This window comes from Ciconia boyciana, chromosome 5 (assembly GCF_034638445.1).
Source record: "Ciconia boyciana chromosome 5, ASM3463844v1, whole genome shotgun sequence".
Lineage (NCBI taxonomy): Eukaryota > Metazoa > Chordata > Aves > Ciconiiformes > Ciconiidae > Ciconia > Ciconia boyciana.
Window position 1 is genome coordinate 16,406,920 of NC_132938.1, and position 19,488 is coordinate 16,426,407.

General features: G+C 35.8%; 1 protein-coding gene across 3 annotated transcripts in view; it reads right to left on the reverse strand.

The window, feature by feature from the left end:
- Positions 1-19,488, reverse strand: part of RAB28 (RAB28, member RAS oncogene family) — a 67,265-nt gene that overhangs the window by 35,784 nt on the left and 11,993 nt on the right. For all 3 annotated transcript variants that reach the window (XR_012042695.1, XM_072862711.1, XM_072862712.1), the window contains exons 3-4: positions 18,099-18,187; positions 9,304-9,433 (exon numbers count right to left, since the gene is read on the reverse strand). Coding sequence is in view for 2 of the 3 variants with exons in the window: in XM_072862711.1 (XP_072718812.1) it covers positions 9,304-9,433; positions 18,099-18,187 (219 nt within the window). In the remaining variant the exon portion in view is untranslated. The remainder of the gene's footprint in view (positions 1-9,303; positions 9,434-18,098; positions 18,188-19,488) is intronic.

A 19,488-nucleotide genomic window follows, 5' to 3' on the forward strand; every position in this document is an offset into this window, starting at 1 on the left:
AAATGGATGGAATGAAATCAAACTTTCTCAAAGGGTTCAGCAGAAGTTACATATCTGCTATATATTTATAATTCCCTTGTCATATTCACAAATACACTGTTGCATCATTAGCAATGGAGATAAAACTTTGAAAGCACTACTTCTGCAAAAAAAATTGAGTTAAAAATGCTAAAATGTATCATGAAAATTTCATAGGGAACTCAGTATTTCAGTAGAAACTATGTACATTGTACATAAAGCCCTCCGGTTTTAAGACCTTATTTTAAATAAACTAGATTTCTAATTTACCATTCATCATCACTGTACTCCACCTCCTTAATCAACATGTGTCAGCAAATCTTAATTGATTTTTAATAGATTTTTTTGGCACTACAGAATCTTAGATCTCTCCTTTGAAAACAACAAACATATTTTGAGTTTATGCTCCATATCATGAGGGCTGGAAGCACAGAGTGTAAATAACAACAATAACAACAACAATGCTGTCTGCATTTAAACTATCTGGCTTATCTCAGTGAACTATTAAGATCAAACAAAGTTTGATACTGGTTTAGTAGTTACTCCCATAGTAACACCTTCACGCTCTCATATTACAGAGACAATGAAATACCTTTTTTCAAATACCCCTTTTTCCTCAAAAAACCTGACCTATAAAACAAACCAAAGTAGATAGCAGAAAGGAATTGCAGCTCATTCAGAACCTCATCAGGACGTACCATCTCAAATACTGGAACAATGAAGAATTCATAACCAGAGATGCTAATGTCATGAAGGCATTAATATGCTTAAAGATTTATCAAAAAGTCACACATTTAGAGGAGTATACAAGCTCCTATACTGAAATGGGCATCATAAACTCAGAATGTCTCATTATATCAAGTGTATGGAGCTATAACTGTGGACTAAACTTGAAATAGTACCATTAATTTCCACTTCTCTTGCAAATCCCCAATAAATATGATAATGTCCTGACAATCAAACAATTTTAAAATATACATATAATGCATTCCCCATAATTTTCCTTCTTCATTCTTAACTCTGCATGCACATAGTTCATACTATAGGACTAAGAGAGGCTGATTTGAACACTCTACTTATTTATCAGTCTTCTATTGTATTTTGCTCCTAAAGGATCTGAATGCAAATTATTTTGAAAAACAGCAACATAGCAAGAATCTCTGTAAACTTCAAATTTTCTAAAATATTTTCAGGACAATGTTTCAGAATGGCATTTTTCATACTACAAACTCCTATCAATCATATTAATGGAGGTTATCCATTATGATTATTCCCCATATTAACATGGGCTATCCTTCATCCTCTAAATTGAACTAATTACTGGTTACTTTCAATAAACATCTTTAATTTTTATATTCATTGAAATAAACAGAAAAAGCTTAAGTTTTCCCTGCTGATTAGGAAGAACTTTCTCTTCCACACTTTCTGCCTGTACAGAGTAGTAAACATATTCAATTACCATATGCATTTCAGTTGAAGTTGCAGTGTACACATAAATACTGTACTGTTGCTATATTTTATTAGTCTGACTCTAAAACTGTGAAGCGTTACAAAAAGATTAGTTTACTGACTTATCTAGCTTTTAAATAGAAAATAATGCTACAATAGCACTTGTCTTTTTCCCACTTTGTCCAAAATCCTGATACTAATGCCCTATTCACACTTGAAATTTGGTTATCCTCTCTCATCAACTTCCTTCAATAATAATATATGAGAATATATTTCCACAGTAGCTAATGGAGACATTCCTACAAATCAATGTGCTGCAGTGATACAGAAATAAAAGCTTATTTCACTGTAATGATGCTTCCAGACTTCCCTCAAGTCAGGTGGTTACTTGCAGTTAATGATCTGTGACATACCACACAAGTAGTCCTAAAAAGACTTATTATCCACTGCATGTGCAACAATATTTGCTTTATGGATGGCTAAATGAATGAAGACATTCAATGTAACTGTAAAAGTAAAATCAAAAGAAAACTTACAAGTAACATGTTTTCTTTGAGTAAAAGAGCTGTGAACATTTTCCATTAATACTTAACCTTTTGCTGGAGCAGTGCAACCACATATAATGCTTGAATCCATAAAGCCCAAGAGCTGCTCAGGGTTAACACTGATTAACTGCCCCCAATCAAATGTTATAACTTTTTAAAATTTCAGAGAGCTTCACTCCACTAATGAAATCAAATTGCATTTATGTCATATGGCAAAGGTGGGAGCAGGACAACTTGCAAAGAAAAGAAATTCTGTCCTGTCTTAACAAGTATTTTTTTCAATCCAATAAAATAGACATGAAATTGATTGGTTTTTAAAACTACGCATTTTATGCTGCGCTGACTTCCATTAATATACTAATAGAAAAGAATAGCATATTGACTTAAAATAAGCTACAATCCAACAGTACAATATCTCCCATGACTCTCAGACTGTGCAGACATTCACACATTTTCTGTTTATAATTTTTTTCATTTACTAGACTCAGCTTTTGTCCACCATATGTCCACGGTAGATTAACTATTCCCTTAGGTACAATTAAGGGCTTTCCATTTGTTGTAAGAAGACCTAAGTATGAAGGACGCAGCCAGAAAAAACATTTCTACCTAAACCAAAAACAGAAGCACATTCAGCCTGGACTATGGTTTATGCAGCATCTTTTTTATTAGACGTATGTCTACATTGCTAAATAAACTACAGACAAAATCCATGGAAACAGTAAGAGATCTCTCAGCATTTCATTTGTGTATTATTATAAAAATAGGATACATATATTGTTCTAACCTTTGTATTTAAACGGTTTGCTTCTATTTCCATTTTTCAATGACAACTTTAAAGATTCTCCTGAATTTAAGCATAACTGTTAGTGAATGAGAATATATTATTTACTGGCACTTCTGTCACACTGGCATTTGAGTTCCAACTACACTAACAATATTCTACCAGGTCCATGAACTTGGTCTTAGTTCTTGGTTGGTCTTAGCAGGCAAAACTTACGTGCGCAAATAAAAAACTGAAGTGCAGTCTCAAGGCTTTAAGTGCAGGAAGAAGAAACCAGGTTATCCATACTCACTAAAATAAAAAAGCATAACATAAGAACAGTCTATCAGTTGGACTAGTTCATGACTATCCTCACTTTCTTATTAAAGCACCATATGATCCAAATGAGAAAACATTAATTTCAGTAAACAGTTTGTACGATATCTATCTGTCCTGGTTCAAATGAATGCAAATTCATTGATTTTCATAGAACTATACCAGTTTATATCAGGGCTCTGTCTAGCTGTACAGATCTCAAACTCAGGCAAGTGGTATAACAGTAATATATCTTCTGTGTGCAAGATGTATATATTCTTCAGCTTCATCCCTGCACTGAATCCCTTACTGCAGCAGAACACAAATCAAAAAGCAAGCTCACTACTAGCTAATCCTATCCATGTTGAACATCAGAAACTGGCCTTAAGACAGGCAGGGCAGAAAATTATGATAACGATCATTAATTATCTTTTGAGCAGCATGACAGAAAAGACTTCCCCTTTCTACTCTATTTTTTTTGTTAGCACTCTGGCACAGGCCACTTGCCTTTTGAGAGCCACCATCAAAATATATCCTGTATACATGCTCCAATAATGGTTGCAGCACTGGAAGAAAGTCCAGAAGTCTAAAAATCTGTCTTTAACCAAGTGATTTAGCAGCTGCTGTGTCCACTGTGATTTCCCATCCAAGAGATCATTTTATGAAGGATTCTGAAAGAAGGGTCCAAGTAAAACATGGGATGATTTGCAACCAGATGCAACAGATACATTTATCACAGCAGATTACATGGAGATTGGGGCCAGAACGGAGTACATATGCCCAGATCATTGTTATCTATCCTGCCAGGTGTTTTCCGTTCTCAGCCAATGGAATACGTCTAAGCAAATGCTACACAACAGTAATAAACCTTCCTTCTTTTGTTCTGTATAATTTCCTGTGAGCTCAGCTACTTTCTAAAGAACCACACTTGAGGCTCATGCTCCATTGATGTAACCCTGTGTGGTGTATATCACAGTTTAGTAGACTTGACCACATAGCAATTTAACAAACATAATTAAATAGATCACTTCGGCAGTGATGGTAGCCAGCACCATTAATATTATGCCAAGTATGATTTAGGATCAAAATCTCGCAAGACAGATGCTTTCTCAGACAAGCAAGGTAATTTTATCACTCAAAAATGTGTATGTTTCTAGATTGCTCCCATCCCTAAAGTAATACAGAGCACATTCAGACACTGGGTTGGAAATATATTATTATGGTGAATAAAAGATCATTTTCACCTGTGATTTTCCCTTTCACTAATTTAAGGGGGGTTTTTTAATTCTTTTTAACAAGAAAGTTACCCACCCATTGAAACAAACAAATCCATAAGACTGCAGTTTTCTATTAATCTTACGAGTTTGTTGAGACAAACATTCTATACATATTTTAAAACAGGGTAGCATTCTACATTTATTCAAATGAGTTGGTAAACTGACCGTAGCACAGGACAAGGTTTTCTTTTTAAGGGAGTCTCTACATGTAAGTAGTTTACCCTCCAATCCCAGGAGCATGTGAGAGGCTCAGGTGACTGGACCTGCTGTCAGGCATACAGGAACTTTAGTTTAATCAGGCATAAGACTCAAAAGCACAGGGGTCTTTGCATTTGCTGCTCAACACTTGTCTTAATTACAGGTGAAGGACCTAACAAGTGCAAGTCCACAGAAAGCAAGAACAGAAACAGCTGGAGGAGGTTGGGAAGGACAAGAGAATGAATGCATAGTTCTGAATTTTAATAAGCCAGAATCTTAAAATGAGTATCAATGAAGAAATTTTCTGAGTACAACTGGGGAGACTAAGTGTATAAGGCCCTAACAGAGTCCAAAAGCAGACTGGGTATGTCCTGTTACCAGCCAGATTTGCATTAGTACACAGTACACCAAACATTCATTTGTATCTGGGCTGAAAAATGTTTCTTTCTGTGCTCAGATAAGATAGGTAAAAACATTTTATGTTGTATGTAAATACAAGTTAAAGGGTACACTAAAATGTAACCTTTAAACTTCACAATGTAACAGCATACCACTTCCTGTTCAGAGATAGCACTCCAAGATCAATTAATCATGGCTAAGACGAACAAACGGTCAACATTCTTAATTAGTGTTGATGCATTCTCCTCTGTGCCCTCATCTGTCATGAAGACTGTTTAAAAATCTGAGTTATTAGTCTTTATTGAGGAGTGGATCTGGTTAATATCTCTAAGAATAGAAATCATTCATCCATCCACTATACACTGGTACCTGATAATTCCTACCCCCTATATAAGCTACAGATAACCACCGCCCTAAGACCATCTTGGTAGCTATAAATCAAAATGAGCGTAGCTCCCATGCAACCTGGGTTAATTTTTGTTTACAATATATCCACTGAAAATGTTGGTACGACACTTGAGGAGTCTGTTTATAGATTAGTGCAGAGGAAAATATATAAAGTAGTCAAGGTAGAAAGGAGAGAGACACATCAGTCACACAAAACACAGTAAAACCTCTCTAATTCACACTCTAATTAACAACTAGGAGATCCATTGCGATTACTGAATTTTGTCAATACCACATTTAAGCAAAGATCCTAAGTGCACAAAACACAATTCATTCACTTGATAACTATAGTTCAATTTATACTATACAATATAAGTCAAAGTATTTGACAGCAACATGTCTATAAAAGTTCTAAGTTACTGCATTGAAACTCAAAAGCATTTGTTAATCTTAACAATAAGGTTTACTCCCTTATTTCTGGTGCAAATGAAGTGGCGTTAGCAACACAGAAATAAGCACACGTCAAATATACTTTGTATTAAATAAGATTAAAATACCGCAAAGTTACAAGGAAAGTCAAACTTAAGATTCAACGCCAACTGTGAATTTTAGGATTATTAAGATCTTATGATTTACAATTAATAAGAAAAACTCTACATTAAATTTTACAATTCTTTTTGTTATTTACCACACAGACAAAAATCTGTGGAAAGACAGAGAATTAACTGATAATCGGATGAAAGTGCAGGAAGCAGGTTTGGGCAAGACCTTGACTCAAATCAGTTTTCTACTCTCTCTGACCAAATGTGTAGGTCAGGCTATGGAAAAAGAGATGTATGGGAAGGAAGAAAGAATGAAAAATAAAACTAAGCACCTAGGACGAAGACAGTCACCTTAAATAAATCACCACTTTCACAAAGGAGGACTGCATCTCTGTAGCTCTTGTTCTCCCAACTATTTTTAATAAATTAGTCTGCAATGACAGTCCTTCACAAAAAGGGGCGGGGGGGGAGGTCTAGAATTTAGGAGATCTCAATTCATACTACTCTATTATTTTCAAATGAATTTCTGATGGATGAGAGACTAGAGACTGATTGGAACTTTGTATGTAGAAATTACAACTGGTGGAATACTGAAGAAATTCCTACAAACTTAACACATTTAACAGAATGATTACAAATTGATACAACAAAACATTAATAAATCATGCAGTTTTATAGACAATTTAACAGCTACTACATAATTATTCACCATATACTGCTATATCTGAAGTAATTTGCTTTCAATTACAAAATTACCCAAGGATATTATTTTCATCTAATAGAATTCATGTGTACAGTTTTCTATATTTCACTGTGAAGAAAAATATTTTTCATTGTTTTCTTCCAAGCTTTTTTTTTTTAAACGGTGGCTTTATTCCTATTTCTGAAGCACTACAGCAGAGATCCCAGGTGTATTTACCCCAAAATGGAAAAACACGCATTTATTTCAGACAGTATTAGTAAGTGAAAATGGTCAAATGAGAGCCTAAGCCCAAGCTAAGTATCCTTAAAAGAGCAGGACTAAATTTAAACCAAGGTTTCAAAATGGATGGTTTCAGCTGGGCTTCCAAATTCTTATCTAGGTATCTAAATACTGGCCCAATTCTTTCCGGTTGCTATGAATGAAAATAACTGCATTCTTGGCAATTTTTTAAAACTTTTATCAGAAAAAAAGTTACGTGCTAGAATAACTTGACTGTGGATATAGACGTTTCTAGTCTTTAAGTGAGCATACCTGGATATTTTCCTGAAAGACATGTATAGCTCAAAAAAGAAGTACAATCCTGAGACAGAAACTATTGACTGAAAGTATTGCTCCTGTATGATGCATGAGGTCAAATAAGTTCATCAATCCATCAATGGCTTTTCTTGGCTTTAAACCTATTATTGCTCTTACATTGTATACAAGCGTCTTTATCACTTACTGAGTGAAGAAGTTGAGCTATTCTGAACAGTGATTCTACCTGAAGAACTTGTTAGTACTGGTAGCTTTATCCTTTCATAATATGCAAGAGTCAACACCATGCTTCTATATAAACACTTACCTTGTTTTCTATTTACGTAACAATAGGAGCCTGACTACAGTTACCTCTCACAGGCCATTAAAGTATTGGGGTGGAAGCCCTCCTAGATATTCTCCTCCTATTATAGAATTCAGAAAAGCAATACACTTCTAAGAGCTTAATTTTTATAATGCTGAAATAAAAATAAAGCAAAAAAATTACTTCCGTAAGCAGCATCCCCTGCATGCTCGACATGTGCAACAACAACAAACATCCTTAGGATCACCTGCTTTTTTTCTTTATACACAGCTTCTGAAGGAAAACAAGGTAGGAAGCACACTGTTCCTTCAGCTGCTATTTTCATAAAATGAAAGCCCTTTCACTAGTCAGTGTTAGCCTTTATCTGGAAACTCACCTACAAAACCATATTCTATTTGCAGATGCTCCCAAGGAAATACTTGCATTTTAAAGAATTGTAGGCACATATATGAGAAAAATATATATACTTGAGGTATATGACAGAAATAAAACTCCTTCAAATGGAAACCAGTGTCTGATTTTCTACCTCTATGATGTCATGCCAGCAAAAGAACATTATTTATCCTATGTTACAGTGTATCTTACTGTAAATACTTCATAAGATTTGCAGAACTCCAGCTAGGAAGTCCAATTTTGGGAAAAAATATAAATCAGTGAAAAATATTTTTCATTTGAATTTCAACAGAATCTGTATTATTGGCTCTGGTCTGCTAGAGTACAACAGTGTCTATGTTATACTTTCAGAAGTGCTATTTATATATTGTAACTCTAAGAGCTTCTCTGTTTTCTTCCCAGAAAATAAGTAGTCTTTCATAATTAATATCATAAAATGTTACAGCATCACAGTAGCAACACTACAGTTAATGGTTCTGAATGAAAGTGTGGTCTCTACATTGTTTTCAAATGCTTTTAAACAATACTAACTTGCTGGATGAGATCTTTTTTCAGGTTTGTTCATGATATGGACATTGTGAGATAGACACAAATTACTTGGAAGGTCAAAAAAATAAAATCTGTTTTTTGTTGTTCAAAAAAAGAAAAGTATTTACATCGTTAAAAAATTCTGTATCTGTTTCAACACTTTGTTTCTAAAATTGCTTTGTGTTGCTTTTATCATCTTCAACAGAAAAAGGGTAAGAGAGCCAGGATCAAGACCTCAGATATGCTGATAAGGATGTTTCTGTAAGATTTCTTAGCTGGAAATGGGGGAATTTGGAATCCAACTAATTAGGAAACTAACTAGGTGATGGTTATTTAAATTGCCATATTTTGGTGGTCAGAAGAAAACCATTATATCATACTTACGTGAGCAAAAAGAGGACAGGTTAAAAAATCCCAGAACAACAGGAAATAAGTAACTGCATGTGCAAAGCTATAGACAGCATGCAAAAAAAGCCTAATAAGGAACTCATACATATTATGCCTAGTGTGTAGTGTAGTTATTTTAAATAATATATACCAGTACTTAATTTAGCAGTCTCTTGACAAACAGAACCATGAAATATACCTGTTATTAGATCCAGAAATTCCCAGTCCTCCATTCTAGATGCATGCCATGGCTATATCTTGAAGCCCTATCAAATTCAAATATGGGTGAGAGAGATCTCTCTACTCCTGTGTGCTGCTCTCCAAGTAAAGAAAACACAGGCAGAGAGGCTGCAGGCTAGGCAAAGCATGATGCAGCAAGTCCCTCAATCTAACTGCCCTGAACCAGAATCCTGAGGTACACCCAAATACATCATCTGTATACAGCAACAACACAGAAGACAGTATTTTGTTTCATGTTACTAAAGATACATGCCCTGTGCCATTTCTTCAATAGAGAACAACATCCAGAATATTTAAATTAATATTTAAGTATTAATAACTTACTTTTATTTCCAACCAAGGCCACAAGTGGCTGTGTTTCTGATTCTTCATTCACTTTTTTTACCACATTGTACCAGTCTTCTAAATTTTCGAAGCTCTGGCCATTGGTAATATCATAAACCAAGAGAACACCCTAAATAAAAAGATATATTTAAAATGTTACAGGTTATAAAAATATTTGAACATGGTAAAATCTGCAACAGTCTAAATTATTATTATCATAAAATAGAGCATTAACAAATAATGGCATTGTCTCTTTTGAGGAATAATCAAAGGAATTATAAGCTTCTGTAATAAACACATTTTATTACAGTATTTCTCCTGCATTCCATGTGTTCCAAATTCAGACGCTAACTGAACTACGAGTGCAGAAAAAAAATGGCAATTCAATAAAGAGCACAATTAGTTATATTAGAAATATTCTGAAATGCATATGCTTTATGAAAAATCCAAAAAGCACTTCACACTAATATTAAGATAAAAACTGCACTGGAGAAGGACTTGTATTTTAGATAATATTATTTGTAGTTTCACTGTTCCCTTTTTGAAAAAAATGAAAAATAAAAGCAGTTCAATTATACATTTCTGCACATTGCCTGACTGTTGCATCTCTCCTCTCCTTTGGGAAGAAAGGTCAGATCCCTTCCTTCACTGTTGTAGAAGACAAGCAAGAAGTACTGGCAAGCTTTAAACTTTCAAAGGAGAAACTAAAAATGTGGTCAGAAGTCAAAAAGAAGGGATTCCCATGATTTCAGAGGTTTAGGGCTAGGCTTCAACTAACAAATACTCAAAACAGACATTACTGAAGATTCCTCAGTGCTAATATCCAATGTTATAAAGCACAGTGTATTAACAGCCCAAATGTCCACCTTCTCTCCTCCATAATTCTAAGATCAGCTCTCCCAAATCACTCTCAATTATTGAGTCTTCTGCCCCTGCTCTCCACTACACCCTAATAAAGAAAGTATCTTGTAAATGAGGAATAAAGTAAGAATTAGCTTCTGTTGCACTTGTTCTCATGGCGTTCACATCTGGAAAAAAAATCTCTACAACTGCACACTGTTTCTCACATGAAATTTTCACAAATATTCTAAAAACCCAATACAATGCATACAAAATTAGCTGGTTCAATGACCCACTGTCAATAGAAAAGATTTTTTCAAGTCAAGTTTTTCAGGCATTTGTCTGGGCCCAGCTTTACTCAATACTTCCATGAGGAGTGTCTTAGATCATAAAATAGAGTGCATGCTTATTAAATTAATTTCACAGATGACAAGAAACTGGTAGAGACTGCAAGATTATTTGAGGAGACTTTAGATTATATGATGAGAAACAATCTAAAAATAATAGGATGCAATTCAATAAGTACCACAACAAGTTCAAAGGAAGCAATAATCAACTGCACAATAGGAAACATCTGGCTTTGTAGCAAGTTCTCTACAACAGGATCAAGGAGTTATAGTAGATCACAGTTGAATACGTCCAGCTTATTTTGTAGCAAAAAGGCAAATATCACACTGGCATGAAACATTCCAGGTGAAATAATGCATCCAGCTTTGGACACTGAATGTCAAGAAAAGGATAGACTAGAAGAGATCAGTAACATTATCAGAGGTTTAGAAACTACGACTGACATCAGCAAATTGAAAAAACTGGACTGTTTCAACAAACACAAGACTGATGGCAGGCATGATGATGCTGGTAAAAGTTTCAAGAGAAGATAACAGGAGTTCTCTTTTTACGTGCTCTTATACATAGTTTGCAGGTGACACCAAACTGGGAGGACCAGCCAATATGCCTGAGGGCAGAGCTACCATTCAGAGGTACATAGACAAGCTCAAGGAATGGGAGAACAGGAACCTTTCAACATTCAGCAAGGTCAAATGCAAAGCCCTGCAGCTGGGGAGGAATAAATACAGGCTGGGGGGACTAACTGGATGAGAAGCAACTTAAAATGACCTGCAGGTCTTGGTAGACAGCAAGCCAAATATGAGCCAGAAACATTCCCTGGCAGCAAGGATGGCCAACATGATCCTGCACTGCATTAGCAGAAGCACAGCCACTAGGTCAAGGGATCTATTCCCTTCTATTCAGCACTTGTTAGATCATCTCTAAAGTGATACATCCAGTCTTAGGCCCCTCAAGACATCAATAAACTGGAGTAAGTTCAGCAGAGGGCCACCAAGATGATCAGAGGCTGGAGTACTTGTCCTATAAGGAAAATCTGAGGGAACTAGAATTCTTCAGTGTGGAGAGGAGGCAGCCCTAGGACGACCTAAAAACAGACTTCTCATATCCATGAGGCAGCTATGAAGGAGATGGAGCCAGGCTCTTCACAGGAGTGCATGGCCGGAGGATGAAACACAATGGGCTTAAGTTGAAATAAGAGAAATTCAAACCAGATATAAGGAAAAGCTTTTTCACCATGAGGAAATTCAAGTAGTGGAATAGGTTGCCTAAAGAGGTTGCTCAGTCTCAGTCCTTAGAGGTTTACAAGAAGGAACTCGATAAAGCCTTGAGCAACCTAGTCCCATCTCACAATTCACTCTACTTTGAGCAGGATGTTTGACTAGAGACCTCCTGAGATCCCGTCAACCCTGAACTTTCATAAAAATGAAACAGACATTATACATAGCTTCAGAGGTGGGCAATAGTTCCTACTGAGATCCCTTCTATTCCTGTTTCCCTATGACAGAAATACAAATTTTTCTCTTTTCCTTCGATGCCACCAACTCCTTAGCAAAATGAGTTCTTGTTCCTTATATTTATATAGCTGCTATTAATTTCTGAGGAACAGGTTTCACCAGTTCCTTCAAGGAAATTAAGAATTATGACACCCATCTTTTCCCTTGCTATCTTTCCTCCTTTACTTTACTAATCAGATCTAATATTAAACATCCACTTCCCTCTTCCAACTTTTGTACAATTTATTCCTTAATATCTTGAGTCTCAGTTAACTTCTCCTGACTCTTTTATAACTACCCAAATGCCTATGCATGTATATATTTGTCTTTCATAATATAAGCCTTGCTCTACAAAGGACATACTGATGTTATTAAATGCTCAGTGGAAAAGAAGAAACTCAAGCTGAAGGACAGGTATTGTGAAGGTTAAAAAAAAAAGACATAAGGCTGAAAGTTGTAAATTAAAAAAGCGCAGATGGCACACTTCTTTCACTGGTCATCAAGTTCTCTCACCAGCTTGCAGAAAAGCAGAGCAGACTATAAACCATCTTCAGCACTGAAGAGTTTAATCAGAGTTAGATGCAAGATAAAGTTAATAGAATCTGAGCATCTAAGGTTGGCCAACTCTTTTTCTAACTAATTCTTCATCAAAATGCTACTCTGCTACATGTCCTCTAGCCAACTGCAGCCTACCTACACCTTTGGAAGAAAGAGTAGTCACAGTGGATTTACTGTGAAAGAAATCATTGAACAAAGTTTGCAACTAGAGCTCACCTAACTTCCTTTTGGTCCCTTTCTCTATGACCTAAAAGATTGCCTCTAAGGCATATTCTTTTCTTAACCATTCTTTTTTTGAATCTTGTCAATATTTGCTATACTTAAGAAACAAAGATGGCAGGTATGACATCTTAGAGATGCAAAAAAAAGGCAGCATGGCATCCAGGTCATAAAGAATACTTCTTGCTTAGACTTTTGCCACAACAGCACTCTATAAGGAACTTAGTATGATATAGTTAATTAATGAAGGACCGGTCATAACTCTATAGCTAAAATTTATTTCACCTTTTTAATTTAACATAGAAACCCCATCACTGCTTTCACAAAAATATACCATATCTTCCACAAACTTATAGTATATGGAGTACAGAATGCATATAGTATAAAAGCTGTTATTTCCCTATTATGCATGAGAAATTAAGGTGGAAAATTAACACGCCTTTTTACACAGAAGTAGCGCATTTCACTGGCATGAAAAAGTTTTGAAACATACGGAGGACAACATGCCGAGAACAGCATGTTAATTCTCTAGTCTCCAGCAATGCGGCAAATAGTCCCTGTTTGCATAATCGCACTCTAGTAAGAGAGACATTTTGCCTACATTAGTGTATATGTGAGTGCTTTTTGGTTTGGAATTATAGAGTATTTTCAAAAATAGGTCATTGGAAACTGGGAATATTGCAGAAATCATTAGCTGGTCTTTGGAGAAGGTAGAGTCTGCAGTACTCTTATTCTATTAACAAGCCACTTTATAAGGTAGCATATGCCAGCTCTTAAAGATACTTTAAACTAGATATGTAGGTAGGGGCAGCAATTACAGGTAAGAGATGGGAGTGGTTCTGAAATATCTACCACACAAACAGCAGCAGTGCTATTATACAGCAGAACTGCTACTATGGAAGTGGTGTAACCAGGCAATATATTCACACTAGACAATCAACATTTAAAAGGTGTCAAGTTTATGTCAAGATTTGTCACAATAAAAGAAAGCTACAGAAAGCACTAATTAAAACCATATGTTTTCTTCTTCAGGTTTATCCTCAGCTGCCCTCATCCTATGAATGTGGTTAGTATGAAGGAACTAAATTAACTTTCAAATTTTCATTAATATTCATGAAATGTCAGATCAAAATTCTAAACTATTTTTTCTAATCACAGAATATTAATTTTAGCAAAGAGTAACTTCATTATGATACCTTGCACATCTGCAGAAATGCTATTTTTACAGGTGAAAACAGTTTACAGTCTACATATACTTAACCACTGTTGTCTTTGCTGATATTGAGGATATGGTCACTCAAATACATGTGATTGAGTCACCATAATTGAATGAGCTACTGTCTATCAGCTCAGCTGAGGTAACTGACTATACAATTACTCTTAGCCTCTCTCAATTCTGAGATAAATATGTCAGTTTTAATCAACACTAGCAGAAAGCTGTTTATTAGCACCTTTCATTTATAAAGATCAAAGAGCTCTTCCCCCCCCCACAAGCTTACAGAGTTCTTCTGACCCATCAGTGAAATTCAGCTACCAAGACAGGATGCGGCAACTATGTAGTTCTGGATGAGCAACACCACAGGAAAAAAAAAAAAAAGGGGGTGGGGTGGGGGGGGTGGGGCAACTGCTTCAAGACAGCAAGTGAACTGCAGTTTCTCCAACTGCAAACACGCACGCAAATTAAGTATGTTCTCACCCTCAAATCTGGCACTCTTATTTTAAAACGTGGCACAAGAAAGCAGGGACCTCAGTCAAAAAATGGCACCTTAACAGTAACTTAACCAAAAGATCTGTCCTAGAGAATTTATCCAGCTTTCATTCAAAGAGAAGGAAACTTCCAGTAGCAAGGTTTGCAGCAAAGTATAGATGGATGCTCCACTTACTTCCCCTGGTATCCTGATCAAATTTCAACCAAGAACAAGTGAACTGTAGACTTGCTATTACAATAACCTTTTCAGTTGCTGCAGATTCTCAAAACTTCCATCTCCACCTGGTCTTAGTATTTTATAAGTAGGTCTACCATACTTTTGGATTTCTGAGCAGAAAACAAGAATTCAGCCACTTGTGATTCCTGAATCTCACAATGATCAACCAGATGAAGTCCATACAAGGCTATGGGCATCTGCAAACACTGGATAAAAGCATGATGCATACCGTAGGCATGCTGCAAGCTATTCTACACACGTACTTTAAATCTGAATGATTCAGATTTGGAGAATACATGCAGATGAACACAATTTCTGCAATAGATCCAAATCATCTACTCTGTGTAAGTGTACAGCTTGTGTAGTTTACAAACAAGATGTTTAAAATCCCAGTTGCACCACACACGCTGACCAAGTGCAACACACTATAAGTACACATACTTCTTTTGTAGCAACCTTTGCTAGAATTGCTTCAATATTTTAAAGGCTTTCTTGTACTGGGGAACCCAAACTGAACACAGTATGTCAAATGTAGCCTCAAAAATGTCAGAGAGGATGATAATCACTTTCCTTGATTTGCCTACTTCATTCTTCCTAATGCAGCCCAGTATTCAGTTAGCTTTTACTGTTGCAAGGGTGCATTGCTGACTCCCATTCAACTGTTGGGTTTTTTCCAGTAGGACCCCCACCTTCTTTTCTCCAAAGCCATTTCACAGAATGACGGAGGTTCTGTCTAGAGGTCATTTGGTCCAACACCCCTGTTCAAGCAGTGTCACCTAAAGCCAGCTGCCCAAGACCATGTTCAGATGGCTTTTGAGTATCTCTGAGGATGGAGACTCCACAACCTCTCTGGGCAACCTGCACCACTGCTGGGTCACCCTCACAGTGAAAAAGTGTTTCCTGATGTTCAAAGGGAACCTCCTGTGTTTCAGTTTGTGCACATTGCCTCTTGTCCTGTTACTGGGCACCACTGAAAAGAGCCTGGCTCCATCTTCTTTACACCATCCCTTCAGGTATTTATATACATCAATAAGGTCCCCCTGAGCCTTCTCTTCTCCAGGCTAACAGTCCCAGCTTTCTCAGCCTTTCCTCAAAGGAGAGATGCTCCCGTCCACTAATCAGCTTCATGGCCCTTTGCTGGACTTTCTCCAGTTGATTCCTTGACAGCTGATTCCCAGGCTGTATAAGGTTATTCTGACCCAGGTGCAGGACCCTGCATTTGTCTTCAGTGAACCTCACAAGGTTTCTGTTGGTCCATTCCTTCAGTTGGTCACGATCCCTCTCAATAGCAGCCCTACCCTCCAGCATATTGACCGTTCCTCCCCAGTTTGGTTTCATTTGCAAATTTACAATGTTTTGTTCCATTGTTCAAAGAATTAATAAAAGACATGACCCCAGTACCAACCCGTAAGGAATACGACTTATAACTAGGCACCAGTAAGACACTGAGCTATGGACCATCTCCCTTTAAGTCCAGCTGTCCATTCAGTTTTTCAGTCACGTTATGGTCCACCCATCCAGTCTGTATCTCTACATTTTGTCTGTAATAATATTATGGGAGATTATGTCAAAGGTCTTGCTGAAGTCAAGGTAAATGGCATCCACTGCTCTCCTCTCCACAGAGCCAATCATCTAACCACAGAAGGCAATCAAGTTGCTTGGGCACAATTTACCCTTACTAATTCCATGCTAGCTCTTCCCAATTACTTTCTTGCTGTTTTGCTGTTCACTCACAGGAAATTTTTATACAGACTTAAAAGGATTTTTCTTTCTAAGTACTCCTACTTGTTCTACTTTATCTTTCCTCTTTTTCTTCTACAAAGCTACAGATGTTCAACATGAAATAAGCTTCTGCCTAGAAATAAGCTGAAAGCAGTGCCTTTCCGAATTATTCATGGTGTTTCATGAATAGATGAAAATAAAGATAGTTTTAGGTGTCTTTAAAAGGTGCTGTTACAAAGCTAACAGAAAAATGTGTTACAAGTCAGCTTTAATGATAAGAAGCCTATTACAGACATTGGCAATACATGCCAACAACAGGAGAGAGAACAGCCATTAGTTCATTAAAAAAAAAATTAGAGTTACAATGAGGGCTGAGGGAGGATCAAAGAAGAAGAGATTGGATGTAGGGGTTTTTTGTTAATGTGCTCAGAAAGACTAAAAATCAAACTTTTTTAACTTTAGGCTTACTGATATCAACTTTTTCACTACTTTGGGGCACCAGTATTAACTTTTTGACCTGCTTTTGCTGATAAGAAACTCCTAAGTTTATCACCAAATTCAATACAGAAAAACTTAATAGCCTTTTATTTCCTTCATTGAGTTTACTTTGGGCATATGGCAACAATTTGTGATTAATCAAATTCCCTGTCATGGAAGCCACTTTCTCCTGTTGCTTGGTAGATTTTTAACAGGGCAGCAAAATGTTTTTTATTGAAAAATAAGAAAATGCTATAAAACAGATGCAACAGCTAAAACATTTAGACATTTTTTGAAAGTGACAAAATGTTAAGTTGACAAGTTTGTCTTTATCCTACTAACTAATAAATCCTAATCTCCTTAATTAGCCATTCCTGTGCTGTACTTATTCGTACAAAGTTTCTGTCCAATAAAAGTTTTAAGATTCCATATTCCTATTGCTTAAAGTATTGGGGGAAAAATAGGTGTATTTGTTTTCTTTTCAGATAAATATAACATTATATAATAAAACATTATGCCTATTGTTCTCATTACAAACTCCAAATTAAAGAACAGAATACATTTTAGGATCACTCATGTTAAGAAGTGTGGCTTATAGTACATCCTCCTAAATCATCTCATAACTCAAGATACTGTTATAATATTTAGCTCTTACTTAATCCTACCATTCACTTTAAGTTGCTTAGTTAACCTCAAGATAAAATTAGTTTTCATTGGATAAGAGTTCTGCAAAAGTATTTAGCTACCTGGTTGCCTCCTTTTGTTTGCCCTCTTATAACCCCAGTTGCATGTATGAGTTTAATGGTGTAGGATTGCTCTTAATTTCCTCCTTCTACTTTTTTTCCCCCAGGAGGCATCTGTTCTAAAAGCAGCCACGATATCTACCATGTGGATATCCAAATAGCCTTTACTATTTACTATGATTGCTTTTCTTAACTCAAGACACAAAGCACAGAAACATGCATCTGTTCTTGAGAGTTATTCAGATGTACAAATGCACACCCTTGCTTTGCTTTTCAAGTCAGCTCCAAAAAACTAACTACAAACCAAAATTAGACTTGCATATTAATATCAATTAAGTTTACGTTAAGCAGAGATTCAACATTTTTGAGATCTACAAAACAACAACCTGTAAGATATGTATCATTTTAAGAACAAAGTTTCAATTAATTTTATGTAATTACTATAGATACAGTTATCATTTATACTGTACCTGAGCTCCATAAATATATTTATCCAGCATTTTGCCTCCTATTGTTTGCCCCCCTACGTCCCACACTTGAAGGGTAACATTCAAATTCCCTGAAAAGGAAAATGATACAGATATTGTATAACCTGGAAAATTTAGATACAAATAAAATCAAAGATATATTATCACGGCAGGTAATACAACTCTAGCATATCAACAGTAATAGCTTTTACAAGTATACAATAAATAGTAACTAAATTTCAACACTAAGATGACTATTATTTGGGAAGAAGTCACTTGTGCCCAGGCAAGTCACTAAGATGCAGTAAAACTATAGCTAAACATATTTAATCTCAACAGAAAAGAATTCGAACTGCATAAAGTATAACATTCCTGATTAGAAATTATATAACATACTTCACTGAAGAAACATGTAAAACTTCACAGAGAAAGTTCTATAGCACAGTACTTGGAATTGAAAGGTAACACAATTAATGCCAACTTAACCACATTATTTCATACTGTATGTCCCTCCCCCCCCCCCTCCACATTTTCTTTACAAATCTAGAAGCGGGGACAATCTGCACAGTAACTGCATTTTGGTAGTGATGCTCTTAGTACTATACAGCTAAAGAATTATATAGTTGACAGATTAAAAAATGGAAATACTGGCACATATCTAAGTTGAGGATGCAAACTATGATTATTTCCTCCACCTACCACCTCAAAGCAGGCAACTAAATTGGACATGATTTACATAATTTCATCTTCGAAGAGTCTACACCAAGAACAGATCTTCCTTTCTATTCTAAAGAGTCTTCAAACTATGCTGAAACTGTTAACAGGTTTTCAAAAATAAAGTAACAAAAAAATCAGTGTCAATACAGAATATTTAATATCCTACAAGTCATACATATTCTGCAAGCTAACAACTCAGAAACCCACAGACTAAACATACATGCAGCAATGTATGTCACCACATGCATACAAACATATTAAAGTATAATTTGGCTCATTTTGCATGGTAAGAACTGTTTTCAAAACTGTACTGATTACCTGGAAGCACCAAACTCTAACACAGTAAGGTCTGGTGAAAATTTTTCTAATCTACATACAACTCACATGACTTACACGTTAATAACAATTTTACATACTCACAAATAATCATAACTGCCTATTAATTTTATTCCTAGATTTAAAAAAATTTGCAAAATTTCCACATCACAATAATTGAGAGTCGAGTGAAAAAGAACACAATATTTTGAGCTACTAAGAAAGATATACTCTTAATTCAACTATTTCATGATATTAACAACTTTATTTTACATAATGTGATCTATTCAGCCATCAATTTATAACTAACACACTCATATTAGTTATGCAAGGGAGTGTGCTCCAAGGAAACATATCCCAG